This window comes from Oryza sativa, chromosome 1 (genome assembly GCF_034140825.1).
Source record: "Oryza sativa Japonica Group chromosome 1, ASM3414082v1".
NCBI lineage: Eukaryota > Viridiplantae > Streptophyta > Magnoliopsida > Poales > Poaceae > Oryza > Oryza sativa.
The window spans coordinates 10136622-10158546 of record NC_089035.1 but is presented as its reverse complement, the minus strand read 5'-3'; the positions used below and the strand labels follow the sequence as shown (position 1 = coordinate 10158546).

Sequence of the window (21925 nt, the reverse complement as noted above, 5' to 3'; positions counted from 1 at the left end):
TAAATCTCATCTGGTGTGTGATGTAGAAAAAAGAGCTTCAAGAACACTACTACTAAGTTCTCAAAAGAAAAAAAAAGAAAGAGAGAAAAGAACACTACTACTAGTATACTGTCCTGCACTGTGTCCGTGTGACTAGCTAGTGATAATATCTACTCCTACTGCTTATATTACATTATCTCTTCATGCGACCGAACAAACTTACTTTCAGTTACTTTATTACTCCTAGCTTATATATTTAAGATATGTTTGCACATAGAAAAAGCATACCTGAAGCGCGCTAGCTAGTGGAGCATATGTGTACTTTGTGCTCGAGAAGAAAAACTCCATCGTTGGTTGGTTGGAGCAGAGAGGTTATGTGTTCTATGGAGTACTACACCTTTCCAACTACTACTTTTTACACACGCTTTTCGAAATTACTAATAATATGTTTCTTAAAAATTTTCTATAGAAAAATTATCTTGAAAAATTATATTAATTAATTTTTAATGTTTTAAAGCTAATACTTAATTAATAATATGCTAATCTTTCGCTATGTTCTACGAGCTAGGGTACGTAAGGGTTTCCAACTCTTTTTAAGGTTCTATGTACATATGGGTTGGGAACTAATCCTTCACACATGCGAAACAGAATAATTTATCATGATTAATTAAGTATTAGCTTAAAATTTAAAAAATGATTAATATGATTTTTTTAAAAAATCAACTTTTCCATATAAAACTTAAAAGAACATATTGTTTTGCGCGGAAAACGAGAGAGGAGATGTTAGAAACGCTCAGACCTGGTTTAGTTTCTCAAAAAAATTTTCCAAAAACATCACATCGAATCTTTGGACACATGTATAGAGTATTAAATATAGATTAAAAAAACTAATTGCATAGTTAGGGGGAAAATCACGAGACGGATCTTTTGAGCCTAGCTAACTAGTCCATGATTAGCCATAAGTGTTACAGTAACTCATATGTGCTAATGGTGGATTAGTTATGCTCAAAAGATTAGTCTCGCGGTTTCTAGACGAGTTATAAAATTAGTTTTTTTATTCATGTCAAAAAACCATTTCCAACATCTATCCAAACATTAGATGTGACAAAGAAAAATTCACAACCTAAACAAGCCCTCGGTACCCAACTCCCTAAAAAACACAACCAAAGTTTCCTCTTTCTCTAGATTTCTTGCACATGAAACCTCGCGAGGAAAACGGCGTGTGGCTGGATCGATCGAGCTACAGCTTTCCGTTTCTTTTTCTCCTCCCTATGATGTCACTGATAGGCTGGCCCGACAGTGTTCGTCGCCGGGGGCCGGTGGAAAGCAGCTGCGGCGGCTGCGGGTAGCTTTCGCGAGGCACAGGATAGTCAAGAAAATTAACTTGTGTGTGTGTGTGTGGGGTGATGGATCGACACGTACTAGGAGTGGCGATCTGATCCGATATTTGCATCGTCGCGTCGATGGGGTTTAGTACTACTAGTTGTTCGTTGCGTGCGTACATGACATTGGTCGGCGCAGGCGCTGGTGGCCACACGGCACGCGCGGTCGCGGGGCGCACTGGCCGTCACATCGCCTGGGGCGCCATCGACTCGACCGTACTACGACGACGCGCATTGCGCCTCCCAGCTGAAGCTAACGCGCGCGCGCGCTGCGGCCGCCACCACCCGCGTGCGTGATGCCGATTTTTTGCGCTGTCGAAGCCCGACGAGCAGCGGGGGATCGATTCGATCACCAGCTTTGCCAGTCGTGGCTACAGTGACGACGGCGATATCAGCGGTCACTATTACAAGACCGTTGGATCAAAAGTGGAGCGGTAGTGGTTTTAGATTTTTCTTTTTCTTTTGCCAACTTAACTTTTTGTCGAGCAATATGGCTATCCCGGACATGTGCAGTGTATTTACTGGGTAGAGTTATTGTGGCGCACATATATATATATATATATATATATATATATATATATATATATATATATATATATATATATATATATATATATATATATATATAGGGATGGGTATTCGGTCTAACCGAAAATTTCGGTCTCGGTCTTTGGTTTTTCGGTCTTTTCGGTCTTTGAAAAGTGAAGACCGAATTTCAGCGCAAAAATATCATGACCGATAAATTTGGTCTCGGTCTCGGTCCTGACCAAAATTCAACAACATTTTCATATATGCAAAGAAATAAGAGAAATTTTCAACACAAAAATCACAAAAAAAATTCGTAAGCACTTATGAGTAAAGACTCTTATTAGATTGCATGTCTAGAAGAAGTAGGGATGTGAAAATTATTAGAGTTTAATCCTATTAAACATAGTGGATTGTAGATTGCATATAGACATTTTTTGATAATTCGGTCTATCCGGTTAACCGAGGAGACTAACCAAATTGACCGAATAAAATTCGGTCTTTCACCACCTAGGATCGAATTTCTCGGTATTGGTCTCGGTCTTTTCGGTTCAGTCTTTTTCTGCCCACCCCTAGGCATATATCTCTGGAAAAAAGTCTGAGTAGCCTCCCCCTCTCCCTCGCCCACAACTATTAAGCCAACAAAACTAGGCATTTTACCCTATGTATCTCCTCACCTATGTTAGCCTTCAACCCTTCACCTATGTATCTCCTCTTCTCTCCCCAAAAGACCGGCCATTTTCACCGCCGGTGGTGACCTCTATGAGCAAGTGGGTGAAAACGGTGGCGGCGGCACCATCTAGGGCAAGCGGAGGAACCGGTGACGGCCTCCACAAGCAAGCAGAGGAAGACGGCGGCAGCGGCGCCCTCCACAATAGGCAAAGCATCCTCCTTGTGTCACCTCTAGCACTAGTCCTCCACCTTCCCGAGGGCCTCTCCTTCGCTGGCAGCTGACGAAGTGACAGGAAGGAGAGGCCCCGCACCTCGACGGCTTACCTATCGCCGTTGCTGCTGCTCCACCAAGTGGGTGTCAGTTGGCTGCAGAAGGGACGGACGCATGCTAGGATATGGGGACCAAAATTTTTCGCCAAAAATCAACTAAGCATATGTCTATTTACCATATATATCAATCCAAGTAGGATCTAGGACTTGAAATATATCAATCCGTTTAACAACCCATAGTCCACAAGCCTATATCTACCTTTCTGATCCCTGGCTGCTTTCAATCCACAAACCTATTATTGATGTAGCCAATAGTTCTCTTAATTTCATATCTCATTGTAAAATTCCTACGTCCACCACTGCGCTACAAGAGCTCACCAAATCAGAGCTCAAGCTCGAGGGTCACTGGCATTATGGGGAAAAGGGGAAGAGGAGCAGCGATGGCCGATTCACGGCGCACCCATCTCTGGATTAACCTCCTCCCTCAATGACAAAAAGCTCACGGAGCCAAGGCCAATGCCGATGACTTGGTAAAGTGTGGATTAGTCTCTTCCACAGTTCCGCCTCACACCTAGAGATAGAAAGAGGGACGAGAGTTAATGACATGCAGGGCCATCAATTATTTTTATTCATTTTGGCTGACTGGACTACCACATGTACTGTCACATTGGTCTAAAACCACTTTGTTTGAGTTAGGGAGCCACATAGCCACATAGGTCTAAAACCACTCTGTTTGAGTTAGGAGTGTAAATTGGACTGGCTTAATAGTTCGGTAGGTGATTCAGACGTTTTTCTATTCATTTGTTTTAGGTAAAATTGGTTCTAGAGTGCGCATTGAAAGTTTCGGATTTTAAGTTCCGTGGCATCGAAAATTAACGGTTCACTTTAATGGTACCAAAAAGTATATCTCTTATCCATTTTACATTCATGTCAAACTTCTGTTAGTATTTATTTATTTATTGTTTTTCCAAAAAAAAGGACATGGTATGAAGTATCAACAGTGCCCTTCTTTCTCTTCCTCCAATCTTTCCCGTGACCACTTCACACACGAACTCTGGTTGCTCATCCATGATAACCATTGGCCATCAGAGCTCCCTCAAGCTCGTCATATACACCAATCATCATGAGGTTGTTCGTACGATGAGTTTGCCCAGGGCCTCGACATCACTGAGTCCCTCATGCTCTCGTTGATGCATCACCGCTCTCTAGACTCTAGCTGCTGCAGTACTGCACAGCCAACTAGCCAAGAGTGCTCGTATGTATAATAAAGGAAGACGGGGAATGCAGGAATAAGACATATGGATGGGCTGGGGAGGCAACGGAAGTGTCGACGGAATGCTAAAATAAATAACAGAGATAACTTTCAATATTATTAGAGTGATTCATAAACTTTCGATGCTATAGAATTAATTTACCATTATTTTATCCAATGACTGCTTAACTTGCATATATTGTGATGGTACATAATCCCTGAGGACCCATTTATAAAATACTACTTTAGTCTTCTTTTTAGAAAACATGTATATCCCGTGACTTTATGCTATTAATAAATAACTAAAGGTAGTATTAATTAGTTGGATCAGATTAAAAAGGTAAAGTTGCGTATTCGGATTAGAACTGAAAAATTAACATGGTTACCAGAAGTTTTTTTTTCGCCTTGATCTGCTGCAAACTTGTAGTTGATTAGATTTTTAGTGAAATTTATTCTACAAATGGACCTCAAGTGGGTGCCAAAACAATTGACACTGATACATAATGTGTTGGCGCCAGGCAGATTAGCATCGGGTCTTGTGTGGCGATTGGCATGTGTAGAGGTTGGTGCCGAAATATGTGAGTGGTAATATTTATGTTACTAACTTTTCTCATGTATGTTTCTATAATATGAATAGAACGTACATTTGAATTTGATACAACACAGATATCTCAAATTAAATTTCATTGTGCTTTGAATTTGCTACTGTGCTATTTATACTATAGAAATATACTACTACTTAGCATAGCAAATTGGGAGGATAGCCGGCGCCAAGGTTATTCTGAAAGGTTAAAAACCTTGAGCCTGACCTTTGCACACGTCTTTCATCACACTGGCCAAGCTACCATACCACACGTGTCACTGGTTAGTGCCATCTTTGGCAAGGGCTCCAGCTCCTGGATCTTTTTATCGGTGAAGCTAGAGACAAATCATTTTCAATTTGCATGAATTATTCGGTGAATTTGCTTCAGAAAATACTCCCTCCGTCCCAAAAATATAAAAATATAAGAATCTAACACCAGATAAAACATTTTCTAGTATAACACCTGTCTAGATTTATTGTACTAGGAAATATTCTATCTGATCTTATGTTTTTATATTTTAGGACGGAGGGAGTATATTGGATTGGAGCTACGTTTTAAGAGCATAGCTCTTTTTTTTTAAGAGCGGACTAGCCATATTTTTCCAGATCCGTAACTTTATAATCATTTCAGATATAAAAGGTCTACCAAGCAAGCCTTAAGGATCTGGGATTATTAAAGGATTCATTTATAAAATAAGTTTTATAAAAAAATTAGAAAGTAACTTTTGTTAACTGTTGTATTCTTTTTAGTGAGTAGATTTTTTTAAACATGTTTTCCGAACTGTTAAACGGTGTATTTTTTTATAAATATTTTCTACCTAAAAGTTCTTTAAAGAAAGTCAAATAAATATATTTTTTAAATTGTAATAATTAATGTCCAATTAATCATATGCTAATGAGTCGTCTTGTTTTACATGTAATTCAAATGCTCAAGTCAGTAGGTTGTTCGAAGTAAGCCTTAGTTACTTTGTTTATTTATTATTTTTGTACGACCAATAGTTGATTTTAGAGATTCTGGATTTTGGTTTGAGAAAGACAAGTACTATATACAACTTTTGTAATCTGTTGAGAGAAACAACGGTTATACATACTCTCATCAACTATAGAAAAAAATTATGCCTTTATGGTGGTGCTCTAAGTATTTCTTGTTTTTATTTAAGCTATAATTTTGTAATTCGCAACGATTTCTTCTACAATCTTTGTAACAATTAATTTTAGCTTTACAAAAGTCAGAATGGATTTCATTATCTTTTAAAAAAAATACTCCTATATTTCACGGGATATATGTCTCTCTTCCGAAAAGAAGACTAAAAGTGCAGTAGTGGAGCATACTTCTCACTTGACAAGAAAAACGACGTGATTTGGATCGAGCTGCTTTTTGCTACTGCTAGTTTCTCCGCCTCTCAAGTCTCCAAAAAACTCTGATGGCTCGCGCTAGCCCCGGCCCACATGTTCCTCGTCGCCCGCCGGTGAGAAGCGTGCGTGTAAAAAGCAACGGCGGCTAGCGCTGCGCACGGCGTAGCTTTCGCGTGGCGCAGGATTGTCAACAAAAAGAAAAACATAGTTTTGGGGGCGATGGACATGGACGACCATGGGATGGACACGGCGCGCCGGCCAATCCGATCATATCCAAATCTCAATCCATCAAAGGATTGATCGATGGGCCGATCGATCGATCGATGGACATAGACCGGGTAGTTGTTCGTTGCGTGGAGAAAGATCGATCGGGGTCGGTGGGCGCGCTCTGGTGGCGACGCGGACCCGCCGCGCGCTGCGCCCCCTGGCCGTCAAATCGGGTTGGGCGGGGCCATCCATCCATCCGCCATCGCGGGGGAAGGGAAGCCGTACGTAACGCGCTTGTGTTGTGTTGTGCGCGTGCGCCTCCGGGAAGATTGTCGTGGGTGACGCGCGGCGTGCGGGTGCGTGATGCCATCCCCGTGCGTGGCGGTGTCGCGCCGCCGTCTCGTCGAAGCATAGGCTGCATAGCATAGTACTACCTCTATACGACGCCGTTGACTTTTTCCAACGTTTGACCATTCGTCTTATTCAAAAAATTTATATAATTATCATTTATTTTATTGTGATTTGATTCGTCATCAAATATTCTTTAAGCATGACATAAATATTTTCATATTCGCACTAAAATTTTGAATAAAACGAATAGTCAAACGTTGATCGAAAAGTTAACGGTGTCATATATTAAAATACGAAAGGGTACAGTAGGACTAGCTGGTCGCGAATTTATCCTATTCGATCAGCCACCGTCAGTTTGAGAACAAGATACCAAAGGGTGAGGAGATTAAAGCCTGGATCGACTGGTAGAGTGCATCGCATATATTCCTACCTATGTTGATCTTTTCACTAAGCGAGTTTTTGCAATGTGAGTTTTTGCAATGTCTTGGTTGAAACATAGGCTAGGCAAGCATACCACATTCATCTTTATTAATAAAAAAAGGGCAAAACGCGGACGTCATCCGCCTCCAATTCTACCATGTACTAGTAAGAGGAAGTTTAACAGTATAGTCAACTGCTGATTACAAATCATCTATAGTCAATTTAATAATTAATTTATAATAGTTACCTATAAATATGTACTACACAATTAATATTTGGTCCCACATGTCATATACATATGTATTTTGGAGTCTGTGCTGCAACTGGCTACAAATCAGTAGCCCGCTACTCTTCTCTCTCCTTTTTATTTTCTTGAAATGTGTCTATAGCTGGCTTATAGCCTGCTATTGTACCTACTCTAAAGGGTGTGTTCGATACCAGGAGTTCCCAACTCTCCCCTCTCGTTTTCCGCGCGCACGCTTTTCAAACTGCTAAACGGTGTATATTTTGCAAAAAAAAGTTTATATACGAAAGTTGCTTAAAAAATCATATTGATCCATTTTTTTAAAAAATAGCTAATACTTAATTAATCACGTGCTAATGGACCGCTACGTTTTCCATGCGTAGGTGATGGGTTCCCAACACCCACCACCCAACACCTAACACAGCCTGAGTCCTTTAAAAAACCACCAACAAGAAAAAAAAAAGCTCCGTAGAAAACTGAAGAACTGCTATGAACACTACTATAGAAGTGGTTTTTGCAGACGACCAAAATCTATTTTTTAAGCGGTTAAGCGGCTCGCATCTTGCTAGGTGTCTGTGAAAATAGAGGTTATCGTGAGTGGGTTGCCCAGCCGTATAGGAAAATCGATTATTACTAAGACAGCTGTTTGGAAAAATGAATTTTCCACATTTTGAATTTTCAGGCACCAGAACTAAATCCAAAATTTTTTTTGAATTTTAGTACGCATCCTTACACATTTGCACACCTAAGTCACAAGCAACATCTTTTTTTTTTTAGTAAATTTCACAAACTACATGTTTTATAGTACAAGTTGCAGAAAAACACACACATTTTGACACTTGGCATTTAAGTACATATATTTTGGTAGTTTAGTTTAACAAAACCACACTATCGATAAATGGATTCACCCGTGAGATGACGTGGTTGTTCCATCTAGGATGAGAATGTGGCATCCTATTAATTTTCGTGCGATGGCTAGTAATAGGATGCCATATCCTCGTCCTAGGTGAAACAACCACATCATTTCGCGGGTGAATCCATTCATCGATAGTGTGGTCTTGTAAAACTACACTACCAAAATATATGTACTTAAGTGCCAAGTGTCAAAGTGTGTGTGGTTTTCTGTAACTTGGACCACAAAACGTGTAGTTTTGTGAAATTTACTCTCTTTTTTTTTGGTTGAAATACACACAAGTGGTATAGACTATGGAGGATCAAACTCAATACCTAGTCCACACACATCCATCCTTACCACCACACCATCCAGTACTTACTGTTTGAAATTATGATGCTATTCTTTTTAACTTCACATACACAAAACTTGAAATGCTTATTTAGTTCTCTGAACATCTTGAATGAGAAGGTTTTCAATTATAAAGTTGAAGATTTAGTCGAGCGCTACAAAGTTATAGATCTTGTCAAGATATAAAACTTTAATATAAAGATTATCTTCATCTGACTTTATATGAAAAAGTTAGATATAGAAATGTGTTTTCTTTAATTTGATTTTCATGGGCGAGTGGCTTAAGTCGTCCGTCTACGAAAATCAAAAATCGATTTGCATATGTGCATGCTTAAGCCACTCATTTGCGAAAATGAGGTTGCGAGTGGCTCAAGTCACCCATATGCAAAAATTGCTTTTCAAAAGCACATGACGGGTGGCGTAAGTGTGCACATGCAAAAATCGATTTTTACATACGGGTCTAGACTGAAGACTCTCTCCGTATTTTCACAAACAGATCTTATTTCTTTTGACCCGCCTTAAAAAATAGTGAGGGTGTCTATGAAAATTATTTTTCTTCTAGTAGTGGGATAACTATTGGCCCATATAAAACTTTGAATCCTCAAAACCATGGCCCATCTTGCATTGACGTTGGAAAGGACGCAGGGGGGATGAACGTCCTGGTAGGTCACTGAAAGCCAAGACCTATAATATTGTCTGCCGAAGATGATCAAGATGAAAGGAAGAGATCGAGCTTTTTGTTGGGTCTTTTGTGCTGATGAATTGATAGTCCAATTTCCTTTGAAAATGAAACATATGGCAGTCACGTGCAACGGCTACCATCGTATGAGCTGAGTACTGGTGCTATTTTATAGTTAGGAAAAAAAATCCATATACCCCTATATTTTGAGCGTAAGTTCTAACACTCTAAACTTTGAAACTAGCATCTACTCTCATAGTCTCACTTTCACCTCTTTATCGTCATCTATTATCTCTCCACCTCTTTATCGTCATCTATTATCTCAGGAGAGAGATGGGGGCAGATGGCAGTATGGGAAATGGCACGATGCTAGTATGTCACCATAATACAATATAAATCATGAACCGAGAGACTGAAGTACAAATATGTCGTCTTAGTCATTAAACCCGCTTATTTGATCTTTTCCACATCAGTAAAACCACCTTAGGGGTTAGAGGTTACAGTACATAGATAATAAGGTATTTCGAGTTGTCGACGTTCACAGTGCCAAGCAGATTTCCACTAAAATTTTAGGGCTATATAGACATGTTCCTTCACACAAAATTCTAGCCAAGTTCGTTATAGTAAAGGTCAGGTAAGGTTGATTCATCAACCAAAGTTAAAATTTCAGACTTTACCAAATTTCACGCACACCAACAAATCCCCATTAGTTATCCAATAATTTGTAGAGAACTACAAGAACGCGCTGTAAGTAACTTGTCAAAACGATGCTAGATTTTTGTGCGTAATGGTAACTTGTCAAAACGATGCTAGATTTTTGTGCGTAATGGTTCTCTTTGTTCCATGGAGCGCATCTTAAACATATGGAATACAGAAAACGAAGTACATGGCCAGCTTTTGCACAATGCTCGACCCAAAATTATTGGGGAGGAAAGTAAACATAAACCGCCGAACTCATGGAACAGTGTCACCTTCAACAATCCTGCACTGTCCAATATAAGATGATGCAAAGGCACCAGAGAGAAGCAAAAACAGAAACAAGGTTTATTGGGCAGAACTCGAGGGCGTCAGCTCCGGAGTAACCTCCCGAGTAGCACCAATCATTGAATCGTGTTCCTCATCCTGGTGAGCAGACTTCTTGCGGAACAGCTTCTCAAATTCAGTCTTTTCAACAGGCTTGGCATTCTCAGCAGCATGGGCCTTTGCCAGAGTGGAATAGTTAGAAGCTGATTCTTTGATAAACGTAATCTCGTCATCAGTGAGCTTCCTCAGGAATTTGGCAGGGTTTCCTCCCCATACCTGAATCCAATATAACTAGTCAGCAAAGAACTCACTGAAATAAGACGATCAAACAAGAGCTACACAGCACATTCTTGTTGCGCCCATGCAGAAATGTCTAGGCATCTAAACCTACAAAATGTAACTGCTACCTAAATAGTGCAAAACAATGTATTTTCCACAAACTAGTTGAATCTTGGTACGCTAAACAGATGGTGATCATGTATTTGGTGTGCCTAATTGCAACAACAAATAGCCAATCAAGTGAAGCAAACTTTAGACGAGACCTGACTAACAATCAAAACTGAAAGTGAAGTAATAAAGAGAGTAATGCACAACCTCTCCACAGGGGATCCTTGTGTTCTGTCTTACAAGGGCTCCAGCAGCAACCATCCCATGCTTTTCCACGACAACACCATCTAACAGGGTCGCCCCCATACCAACAAATGCTTCGTCCTCAACAGTACATCCTTGTAATACAGCACTATGACCTGTGAAGTGGTATTTCAGAATGTATATGTCATCAGAACTTCACAATGATTGTTTTCATGAGTAACATCTTTGCAGGAAGATGTGCTCATGCCTATTCTTGTGCTAGGCAATGATAGAAACAGATCGTGACCATCTAAAATATGGAACCTAAATATTGCGAGAATATTGGATAAACAAATCATAAGAAGCACATGTGTAAGGCAAGAACCACGGATCATATTTACCTACTGTGACGTTATCCCCAATGATGGTTGGAAAGACTTTTCCACTAAGATTAGATTTTGCCACATGGACAAGAGAATTGTCTTGTATATTGGTCCCAGATCCAATTTGAACGTTGTTTGCATCCCCTGAAATTAAGTATGTCAAGATACTTGTTGACAACAAAAGTAACAACAATTGAAATACAGGATCATAGATAGATATTAAAAGCTTCAACAAATTATAGTATCATAGTTTAAAACGAGTGAATAAATTAGTTTGCATATCTCTGTTGTGCAGAGAATCTAACTCCATGGGCAAAAGTTGTCTTTATTGGCTGTACATGTCAAGACTGTTAATCTGTTATGTCTTAGTTTTCTTTGTAGGTATTGTAAGTATCACTGGGTAAACATGCCAGATAAGTAGCAATGTCACTTAAGTTAGCACTGGTAACAGAACCAGCTAGCTTGTTCTCGAGAGACAAATGCTGCATAGAGAAGACATGAGTTTGGGCAGTGATGAGAACATAAATCATCCCGTGTGATGGAAATATAGCTCTGTTAACACAATCAATGGCTTGTTTGTACAGAGAGGGGTCTAATATATAGTGACATATATCACTGCGATTTATCCACTTAATATTTTAAAAAATGTTAATGGTTTTCCCTTAGATAAACTGTAGTATTTCTTTTTGTCAGCCAAAAAAGGTAGCTGGGTCAAGATATTGCACAATTACTAACATACATTTAACACCAAAAACACCTAATACATTGCATAGAAGGCACATGGATACGTACATTTAACTGAAAGTATTATTTCAAATATAAATTTGCTACTGATAAACTAACTGCTATTCCTATGCCAACAGTTTGCTTGTTCACCTTACATCAACTGTTATGTATTCATGTGAACAATATAATTTGATTGTTTATAGTCAAAAACTCAAAAGAGATAATCTATAAATATATCTTGACAAAGTAAATAACATAGACTGATACCCTTGAACATTGACGAAAACATGACATCAATATTTTTTTGCATCCTAAATAATTTAGTTTGGCAAAGACAAACCAGAATACAGGAACAGTTCCACAGTACTTGTTACATGATTCTGCAAAATGATGCTAACTAAGATAAGAAAGCAAGAAGCACAAACCTCTTAAGACGCATCCATACCAAATTGAAGCTCCTTGTCCAACTTGAATATCACCAATGAGAGATGCACTTGGGGCAACAAATGCATCTCTGTGAACATGAGGGGTTTTGTCAAAGATGTTCATAAGTGTGCGATGCCTTGAGACTGTAATGCTCAAAAGGAAATCATATTAGCATTTCAATATGTTACTACAGAAGCAAACAGTTATCACTAATAACTTTGTTAGAATCCTAATGTTTCATATACTGTCTCATGCTCGTAGGCCCACTGGACTCCTTCCTATCTCATCCTGACTCTGTTTCTATAAGTATGTACTCACGCTTTGGTATCAATCTATAATGGCATTGAGTTATTCACGCCTTCAAAGTCAACCATGTGTAATACCGGTATTTGAATGACTGCTAATAGAAATGGCCTTTTAATCCCACTGGAATAGTATCATGATAATCTTATGGTAACAACCTCATGAATGTTACACAAAACTCATAAAGCGTAATGGCACACATCATACAATTTTAGGTCTTAATTTTGATAATTATACAGTTTGCAGAACACATGACATCCACAGATAGACAGAACCACCAAAATTAATATTATCAGCAATCAGGAAGGAGGCAATATTAAAATGCACAGCAAAAGCAGTAGCGTGAAGATGGTATGTACAGTCAAAACTGCGTGAGACTGTAAGGAACAAGTGACAGAAGCATAACAATTAGAATAGGTAAAATGCTACTAACATTTTTTTACTTACAAGGAGACATTTCAAGGGATCACTATAGAATGGCACAACCAACATGTTGATCTACTGAGTTTATAGTTGTAAAATCTTCCACCAGACTAAGACAAATTAACAACAAACAGAATACGACAGGGTCTCATAATATGCACATACGAGATTAAATATGATCAGGGAGTCAAACAGAAACTTAAAAAATCAGTTACATTTGAATCACTCTCAGAAATAGTAGTTTACACCAAGATGGTTTATGAAATTATAGTGCTTATTTTTAGGCTCAAACAATGCTTACATGGTACAGTAATACACAATTAAGAATCATATGAAAACATTGTTATCAAGCCAAATTCACCATTTATACTTTTTTGCTTCAATTGGGTATCTAAATGACTGTTTTAGGTTGGTTCTTCCATTTTCACTATGAATATAAGCCATCAAACACCAGTTTGTCACAAACATCAATAAACACTCACAACTACAGAGAATATAAAAAACAAATCATTATTTCTGCCCCATGTTAAGACAAGAGTTGCTCTGAACTCTCGAAACCCACCAGACCTCGTAAAATAAATCCTCACAAGCTAATAGGAACATGGTGGTTCTCAGCAGTGACAACAAAAACTTCAGCGATTAAACTCTCCTTCCAACCTCTTTCCGAGCACCAAATCATCACACGTAACCTTTAGCATCCTATTGAAATCATCCATGACAAAATTTAACATATCGCGGAGATTTTAACTTCTAGCTCTGGGGAACTAATCTCTTCTTTCAAAACCTTATACCCAGAGCATGATCAACAACAATATCTACGAATCTACTAATTCAGTTAACCCTCCATACTTCCAGCACCTATCGTGCATTGGACCTGTTCAAGTATCAGACAGCATCCACGAAACGATCTGTACACCAGGCAGCCTCTAGATTTCACAAACTACACTGAAACGAACATTGCAGGTCCATTTCAACTCAAACCAATGCACGATGATCTAACTGCGCAAAACCCTAGGACAGCCCAAGCCTGGCAGGGAACGTGTCCACAAACCACAACATTTCAGCGAATCGTCCCAAACCCTACCCACAGCAATCCCCCGATTCGCTCTCCCGTTTCCGGAGACACTCCAGGATCAAATCGACGCTACTCACAGAACCGCTATCGCGACGGGGGGAAGACCGGAGAGCGGATTGGAGGCACAGGGGCAGGGTTCTTACGCTGCTCGTGGAAGTAGTAGTTCCCCTGGAGGCGGCAGCCGAGGCGGTCGAGGGCCTGGCCGGTCTCCCGGATCCAGAACCCTACCGCGTAGAAGGCCTTCCCGAGGCCGGCCATCTCCTCCCCCACCCAGGCGGCGACGTCGGCGGCGGCGACGGCGGCGGCGCGCGGAATCGCGGGTGAATTTGCTGGCTCCCTGACCTTGCGAGATCTCGAGGAGTGGAGAGGAGAGGAGAGGAGGAGGGGATCGGGGACGACGAGGAGAGAGGCTGTGGAGTGGGGACACGGCCTCTCGCTGGGGTTTCCTCTACCACTCGAGCAATTGACCGTTTTGCCCCTCCCACTCTGGACAGCGACCCACTGGCCCATTTGCGGCCCAGTCAATATCCCGGCCCGCACTAATGTATGGGCCAGGATCTAGGCCCATCTAAACGAGGCCCACTGGTATGGTCCAGGAAGCCCACATCTCCTCCCTTTCTCTCTCCTGCAACTTTGCTCTGCTCCACTTCAGTGCTCCGTCGATCTCTCCTCCGCCGCCGGCAATGGCGTCTCCGCGGCGGCGCTCCCTGCCGCTGCCGCTCCTCCTCCTCGTCTTCCCGGTCTCCCTCTTCGTCGTCCTTCTCCTCCACCACCGCTCCTCGATCCCCGCGGCGGAGCTCCTCTCCGGCCCCGGGCCGGACCCGCGCCGCTTCTCCCTCCTCATCAAGGTCCTCGCCTACGACCGCCCGGGGCCGCTCCGCCGCTGCCTCCGCTCGCTCGCAGCGGCGGACTACGCCGGGGACCGCGTGGCGCTCCACGTCCTCGTCGACCACCCGCGCCCCAACGCATCCCTCGATGCGTCGCGCGAGATCCTCGCCGAGGCCGACGCCCTCCGGTGGCCGCACGGGGAGAAGCGCGTGCACTACCGCGCCGCCAACGCGGGGCTCCAGGCGCAGTGGATCGAGGCGTGGTGGCCCGGCTCCGACGACGAGTTCGCCTTCGTCGTCGAGGACGACCTCGAGGTGTCGCCGCTCTACTATCGGTTCCTCAAGCGGCTGGTCATGGCGTACTACTACGACCGCGAGAACTACAGCCCCTACGTGTTCGGCGCGTCGCTGCAGCGCCCCCGGTTTGTCGCAGGTGAGAGCTACTTTGAATGATTTGTATCTTGTAGGCTGTAATTCACTGCATATATTGTTAGGATTTGTAAGAATAGTGCAATGTGTAAGATAGAAATCGTGCTTTGGAGATCCTTGGAGCTCCCCCAGGTCGAAACTAGACGTCTGAACATCTAAAAGTTGATAGCCATTTTGGATCAGACCCTGAGTGCTGAAATTGGGAGCATCACATCAGCTAGTAGTAGAGAGTTTGAGAACAATTTAGTCGAGCGAGATTAAACTAGATGGCACCCTCCTAGTTTAATTGTTTGCTGCCTTCTCATGTATCGGTTATAAAAAATGGGTATGGACAACCTAACAGTTTCTTGTGGTGGTGATTGATGCATGCCTAAAGCTTGCCTTGAACTTGAAGCATTGGTACAATAATCTGTGAACAGTTTGAACCAATTATCTCCTATCTGCTAGGACTAGATTTAGTCTGGCAATGTTAATCGGTTTGTTTATATTGTCTATATCTGGGTTTCATATGGTTGAGATTGGTAATGGAGATGTGGTCGTGACCCCTAGTTGTACTTTGTGTAGTACCACTGCTGCTTCTGACTATATTTGATTTCTTGTAATCATGTCCATTCTCATTTACCAACAAGATCAGGGAAGCACTTTAGATGTAGTCTAGAATGAAATGGGGTTTCTAGGGACAAATAGTGGCAGCAATTTCAGAATAATCTAGCATAAGAAATTTTATGTTCATTACAATTTAAACATTTGGGTTGCGCTGGCTGTGGTCCTTGGACACAGAGCGATGCTAAATTAACCTTTAGTTGTGCTGAGCCATAATGAAATATGATGTTCGAGTACAAAATAATATGAGCTGGTGCTGCCATTCCAGACCATCATTCTGTTGTAGCATATTCTTTGGTAGATGAGTAAAGGTTGCACTCCTGGTGATATGCTTTTCATCTTGCTGTGTTGGTCAGGGCAGTATTCAGAAAGTGTGGCTAACCTGCCTTGGGGGCTCTTGTGCTGCTATTTTAGTGTCCTATTGTCTAATTTTATGTAGTATGCTTGCTAATTTCTTGGAGTTCACTGGTCAATTTCGTCGTAAACGATGTCTAGGCTCCCCAAGGCACTAGGTGTTGGCCCTATCATTCCTCTAAAGTCTAGCATCTTCTTGAACCATGTGTCAGGGAAGATATTGGAATGATAGGCTTCTGTAGATTGTACTTTATTTATTTCTTGTTGCAAAACAACCTCCACTCTCCTACATGTAGATACCAAAGACTTATAGTAATGTATCCTAACAAAGTATAAAATCTGTAAATAGAGCACCATATTACCTCTGAACCTGTAACTTGTTTTGTTGATGAAATATTTGTCTCATTAACTTCTAATGAGAATTTATGCATTCTTAACTAAAACAAATTATAACTTTTAACCGGTTCTGAACTCTTCGTTAAAAAGTTGAAGTTTCAAACTCTCAACCACAGAACCTTTCAACTAAGGATTTGAAAATCTACCTCCAATTTGGCAATTGGCATGACCACATGAGACTTCCAGTCCAAACTTTCAAAAAAGTATGGGGAAAAATGCAACTCTGATTCACCTGGACAATCTCATGCATTTAAATCTGTCATTTGGCAAAGTCACACAGTGGTCGATGGTGTCGTCTTGAATGGTACTGCTTGGGGTGAACGGTGAAGCCATTAGTCATTTGCTGTAACAGTGCAGTTTGTAGGTGACAATGGCATGTTGTGGCAGCCAAAATCAGGGTTTTAGTAAGATAGAACAAAGAGACCACCTGAGGAAGAAATATGATGTCTGGCAAGTCCCGCCAATGATGGGTTCGCATTGGCAGCTCCGGTGCTTGGGTAGGCTATGGCCTATGGAGACACTTGGCTGCAGCAACAATGAGGAGAGAAGAGAGAGTACATGATGCAAAAGCTTGCACAAAAGAAGGGGAAAAAGAATATGTGTATGGCTGGCTGTTCCATGTCTTGCATGATGTGAAATCCTGTGGTAGTTCAAGGGTTAATTGCTTGTCATAGCAATTGGTACCTGTAGATTGTAGATTAGCATTTTTAATTAACTTTCTTGTGTGAAATATAGTGTTGTCACACTTTAAGTTAAATTTGTAGTAATTATATTTTTTTCCTGTGATTTTTATCCTCCTATTTTTACAATCAAGTTACTAGGAACTCGAGTGGAATTTGCTAGTGAGCATAATTTATGGAAGCTTGGTGAGGATTATTGGGTTGGTATTTACATTAACTTTGATTCTTTGAACAAGATCCTTGCTGAATTGCCTTCATCCAAGCAATGGCTAAATTTTATTTTTGGTATCTACAGCATTCATGTTAATTAAATATTACTACTGCTGCTTGCAATATTCAATGTTAACCAGTTGAGCTTGAAATAAATAGGTAAACATGGAAACAAGATACAGCTGGATAGTGAAACTCACCTTTTCTTGTACCAGATGGTTGGTACCTGGGGCCAACTTCTCTTCCCAAAACCATGGAAAGAATTTCGATTATGGTATGATGAACACAAATCTAAAGGAATCAAACCTATTCTTGAAGGCATGGTAAGAAAACTACCGGATTACATAAGCAGTGTCATATTTTTAGTTTGTTATAGTGGAAAAAATATTATCTGTTGAATATGTTTTTATCTAGAATAACATCTGAAATCGACATGTTGTCAATTTCCATAATGTTTTATTCCACACTTATCGTTTGCAGAAAACTACAGGGTGGTATAAAAAGATGGGGGAGAGAATATGGACCCCTTGGTTCATTAAGTTTGTCCACTCCTGTGGATACTTCAACTTCTACACGAACTTCCTGAAGGAAAGGGCCCTCAGCGTCTCTCATAGGGATGCAGGTGTGAACTATGGAAGGAGTGTTGGACCAGATTCTACGTTGTTAGATGGGAAGAATCTGGATTTCAATCTATGGGAATTGCAGCCTCTAAACAAGCTAAAATGGTACGATTTCTGCTTTGCTGAAGTTCTTCCCGGAAGAGTCATTAGGAAATTCAGTGAACTTGGTTCTGTGCTCAAGTCGGTGCAATTAGAAAACAATGTTGTGCTGATAAGTCTATACTCACTAGAACAGAGAATTGCAAGAAACTTGATTTGCTATCTTGAGAAGTCAGGGATGCGGAACTACATTTTCCTTGTTGACAATACAGAATTTCTGGATGACCTTGCTCATAGAGGACATCCTGTCATTGATGCTATCAGTTTGCTCCAGAGCATCAAAATGAGTAGTTCTATATACTCAGATGACTTTGTTAAGGAAATAGTGGTCAAAGCTTATGTGATAAAAAATTGCTTGGACCTGGGCTACAATCTTTGGGTATTAAATGGGAATACAATTTCTCTTGGCAGTAAGTTAAATGAGCCATCAGATCAATCAGTTGATTTCTTTGCTGCAGAATCTGTAGATTTGATGTTTCTGAGGGGCTCACAGAGCTCTAAAAAAACTTGGAATGAACTTGATATATTGAGAATGGCTGATGGGATGATGTCTTCAAAAAGCGGCTTTTCTTCTTCTCTTGAGCATAAGAATTTTGTCCGCGTGCTCACTGGAGTGTTGGGAAACAATGGTGCTGTGAGGCTGGGAAAACTGGATGAAGAAATTATGGCTGTTGAATTAGGGCCTAACACCTCAAACAGATCATTGTCAGAAGGTCACTGTAAAGTCTTATTCTGGTCTCATAGTATGACTTCAGATTCAGTTCAAAGTCAACTTGAAAATAGAGGTTTATGGTTAATTGACTCAGATTCATCTTGTAGTGCTGTTGTTTGTGGCCAAAAACAGAAGTAATATTGTTTGTTGTTGCAAATGTTCTTTTGTTAAACAATGGCAACATTAACGGGATCTAAGCCAAGGTAACTCAAAGGTATTATGAGAGAGGTGAACCTGCCCTGGGAACTTACCCAAGGAAACAGTGATAGCATTCTTCTTTGATGTCATTTTGGATCATCCTCATGGTATTCAATGCAGATTTTTGCCAGAAAATATTGATTACAGTGGAGTTTTTGTGAGACCACATTTGTTTTGTAGCTCTGCTCTGGTACAGATTATATGGTATCCACGGGTATGAACTCCATTAAGTCTTCCACGGGTATGAGCACTCGGTGTGTGTGCTGTCTTGCAGTCTTGCTGATGAGGGGGAACTATTCAGTTAGCTATGTTTGGCTGCGAATTCAACTCATTAATATGGTTTTGGAGATAATTTTCTCTGGTATGCTCCACGTGGATAGCAGCATTCCAACCACAACCTGACAGTCCTCAGATCATTGGATGCTAACTTGGTATGCTTTTTCTGTCCAAAGTAACAGTGAATTCTCTGTTCTAAACATGTACTATCAATGTTGTCTGTATTTAAGTCATTCAAATTGTGGACAACTGTGGGGTAAATTTTACTGAGATTTGCACAGATAGATAATTTTCTCTCTTTTTTTCATTTGGTCAATAGAAGTAAGTTTGTCTACACTGTTACAATTTCCAATGCAAGGTTAACTATGAGGTTTTTGTTCCGAGGTAGCAGTATGTATCAGATATTCAGAGCAGTTCTACTGCAACAGGGTTCAACAAACCTTATACAGAAACAGATGTAGAAAGTGTGTATCTGAAGAAAAAGGTGGCAGATATGGTTGTTGGTGCACATCTTTCACTGGCAGAAGCGATATTAAGTCACTGGCAGAAGCAATATCAGCAAGGTAACGAAAGGATTCTCAACTGTAAAGTGGTTAGACAAATTTGACAGATCGTTGGAAATTTGTGGAACGATCAATAAAAGAGTGGCATCACTGAGAGGAGATTTCCCAACCAAAGTTGACAATTCCTAGTAACACAATGTTATTCCACTTAAACAAGGTGAGATTATCTATCACTGGATCAAACTTAGAATGTAAGGTAAGCTTGCAGTTGTGACAAAGTGGAGCCTGGAAAATGACATCCAAATTGCCCCAAGATGCATCCTTGCATATAATAAAATGAAAACGTATGGTGTCATTGCATAATGAGATGAGCATATGAGCCTGATGTCTGCTCTGCAAACCACCTTACTCCCATGAATAGGGGCCAGTTGCAGTCAACGGCTCAATCATGTTTAGTGACCAATCTAGCAGCTTGCTATGCCTATTGCATAGAGACATGTTAGGTAGCATCTCAACACAAAATTTGGAAGCACCTAATAGGTAGTATTAGGCGTATATTTCTTCATGCATTAGGATCTCCAACGGAGCATTTCTGCTATTAGCTACTCTGTTTCTCAAAGATATTCATTCATTGCCTTTATCCCTTTAATTTTCTCTTAATTAAGGTATATATAACTGATTAGCAGGTTCACTATAGCTACTAGATTCTGGCATCCTGTTCATGATTAACCTCTAACGTACTCTCACACTGTAGGCTGTAGCACCATTAGTACACTGCAATACGGATCATCAAATAATTAGTGTCGTAAAGTGTACTCGCTGATGATCTCGACATTTGTTGTTGTAAGCAGTGTCCTTTTCGTGACAGCTGGTGTCCTTTTTATTTTTATTTTTCCTATTAAGGGGAACAGCTGTTTTCTTCATCATCCTCTAAAAAGGACATGGCAACTAATTAGGTCTACCAGACAACGTGAACAAGCGAGAAATCTCTATTTGCAAGTTGTTATTACTAATCTTACCACCCTTAGAATTAATTAATAAGCATGTGCTTTGTCCTCTTCTGGGCATACTGTCACTCACTGATGACACTTCTGAGCAGACTGGCACCGATAACAGGAGCGAGCAAACGGTGATCGGTAGAATAAGCTGCTGGAGGAGGTGTAAAACCAAACCCATGTGCCCGTGCCTGGCATGTTCATTCAATCATTCTTGGCACTTGCTGAACACAAAATTTGCTGTAAAAACTAGAATTGCTACAGACCTACAGTTAGCATCCGATCTAAAGGCCGTGTTTAGTTGCAAATTTTTTCTTCCAACTTTCAATTTTTCCATCACATCAAAATTTTCCTACATACATAAACTTTCAACTTTTCCGTCACATCATTTCAATTTCAACCAAACTTTCAATTTTGACGTGAACTAAACACACCTTAAGTTCTTAACGCTCATGATACGGATTGGACAGCCACAGCAGCTATTGCACAAAGAAACCATTTGGCGATCTCTGCATGTTGAGGTAGAAAAAAGAAGTGAACCTTCCAGTGTTGCCAGCTTGAGTCATTTCTGCATCTCAAAGCAAGGCGCTAAAGGAGCATCTATACTCCACCGCAGTTCACAGCCATATTGCCACGACAGCGTCCAGTTCTCTTCTCTACACCATTTTTGTCCTCTTGGGATGCAGCGTTGAGTTATGCATATATTGACAACTGATCACTGGGTGGGGCATTCACGAGAGCCGTGAAAAATATCAGCGATGTCGGCAGGCGAACGCAACGCAACCCCTCCTGGGCCATTTTTTCTCTGGCTCCAGTCCAGATTGCGTGCTTAGCCAGCGGCAGCGCGCACCGGTTGATTGGGTGGTGGGTGGGTTGCGCCTTTCAATCCGATGCGGAAGCACCAGATCGATCGGTTTGCGTTGCGATCCGT

At 40.8% G+C, this 21925-nt stretch overlaps 2 protein-coding genes across 2 annotated transcripts; one reads left to right on the top strand and one right to left on the bottom strand.

The window, feature by feature from the left end:
• Positions 1-9977: 9977 nt before the first annotated feature.
• Positions 9978-14506, bottom strand: LOC4327904 (gamma carbonic anhydrase 1, mitochondrial). The gene is made up of 5 exons (XM_015765539.3): positions 14236-14506; positions 12291-12434; positions 11158-11283; positions 10781-10932; positions 9978-10462 (listed from the first exon to the last, which is right to left on the bottom strand). The coding sequence occupies exons 1-5, from the start codon at positions 14348-14350 to the stop codon at positions 10208-10210; spliced, it is 792 nt and encodes a 263-aa protein (XP_015621025.1). The 5' UTR covers positions 14351-14506; the 3' UTR covers positions 9978-10207.
• A 221-nt stretch (positions 14507-14727) lies between these two features.
• LOC4327903 (uncharacterized) lies at positions 14728-20920 on the top strand. Its single transcript, XM_015765538.3, has 3 exons — positions 14728-15352; positions 17751-17914; positions 18072-20920. Exons 1-3 carry the CDS (start codon positions 14776-14778, stop codon positions 19158-19160), a joined length of 1830 nt encoding a protein of 609 aa, XP_015621024.3. The 5' UTR covers positions 14728-14775; the 3' UTR covers positions 19161-20920.
• The last annotated feature ends 1005 nt before the right edge of the window (positions 20921-21925 follow it).

Coding starts and splice junctions, on each gene's coding strand:
- LOC4327903 (XM_015765538.3), top strand. CDS start 14,776: ATGGCGTCTCCGCGGCGGCGCTCCCTGCCGCTGCCGCTCCTCCTCCTC. Junction 15,353..17,750: donor GCGCCCCCGGTTTGTCGCAG/GTGAGAGCTACT, acceptor TGAAATAAATAG/GTAAACATGGAAACAAGATA. Junction 17,915..18,071: donor AACCTATTCTTGAAGGCATG/GTAAGAAAACTA, acceptor TATCGTTTGCAG/AAAACTACAGGGTGGTATAA.
- LOC4327904 (XM_015765539.3), bottom strand. CDS start 14,350: ATGGCCGGCCTCGGGAAGGCCTTCTACGCGGTAGGGTTCTGGATCCGG. Junction 12,435..14,235: donor CTACTACTTCCACGAGCAGC/GTAAGAACCCTG, acceptor TGAGCATTACAG/TCTCAAGGCATCGCACACTT. Junction 10,933..11,157: donor TGGGGATAACGTCACAGTAG/GTAAATATGATC, acceptor ACCACTTCACAG/GTCATAGTGCTGTATTACAA.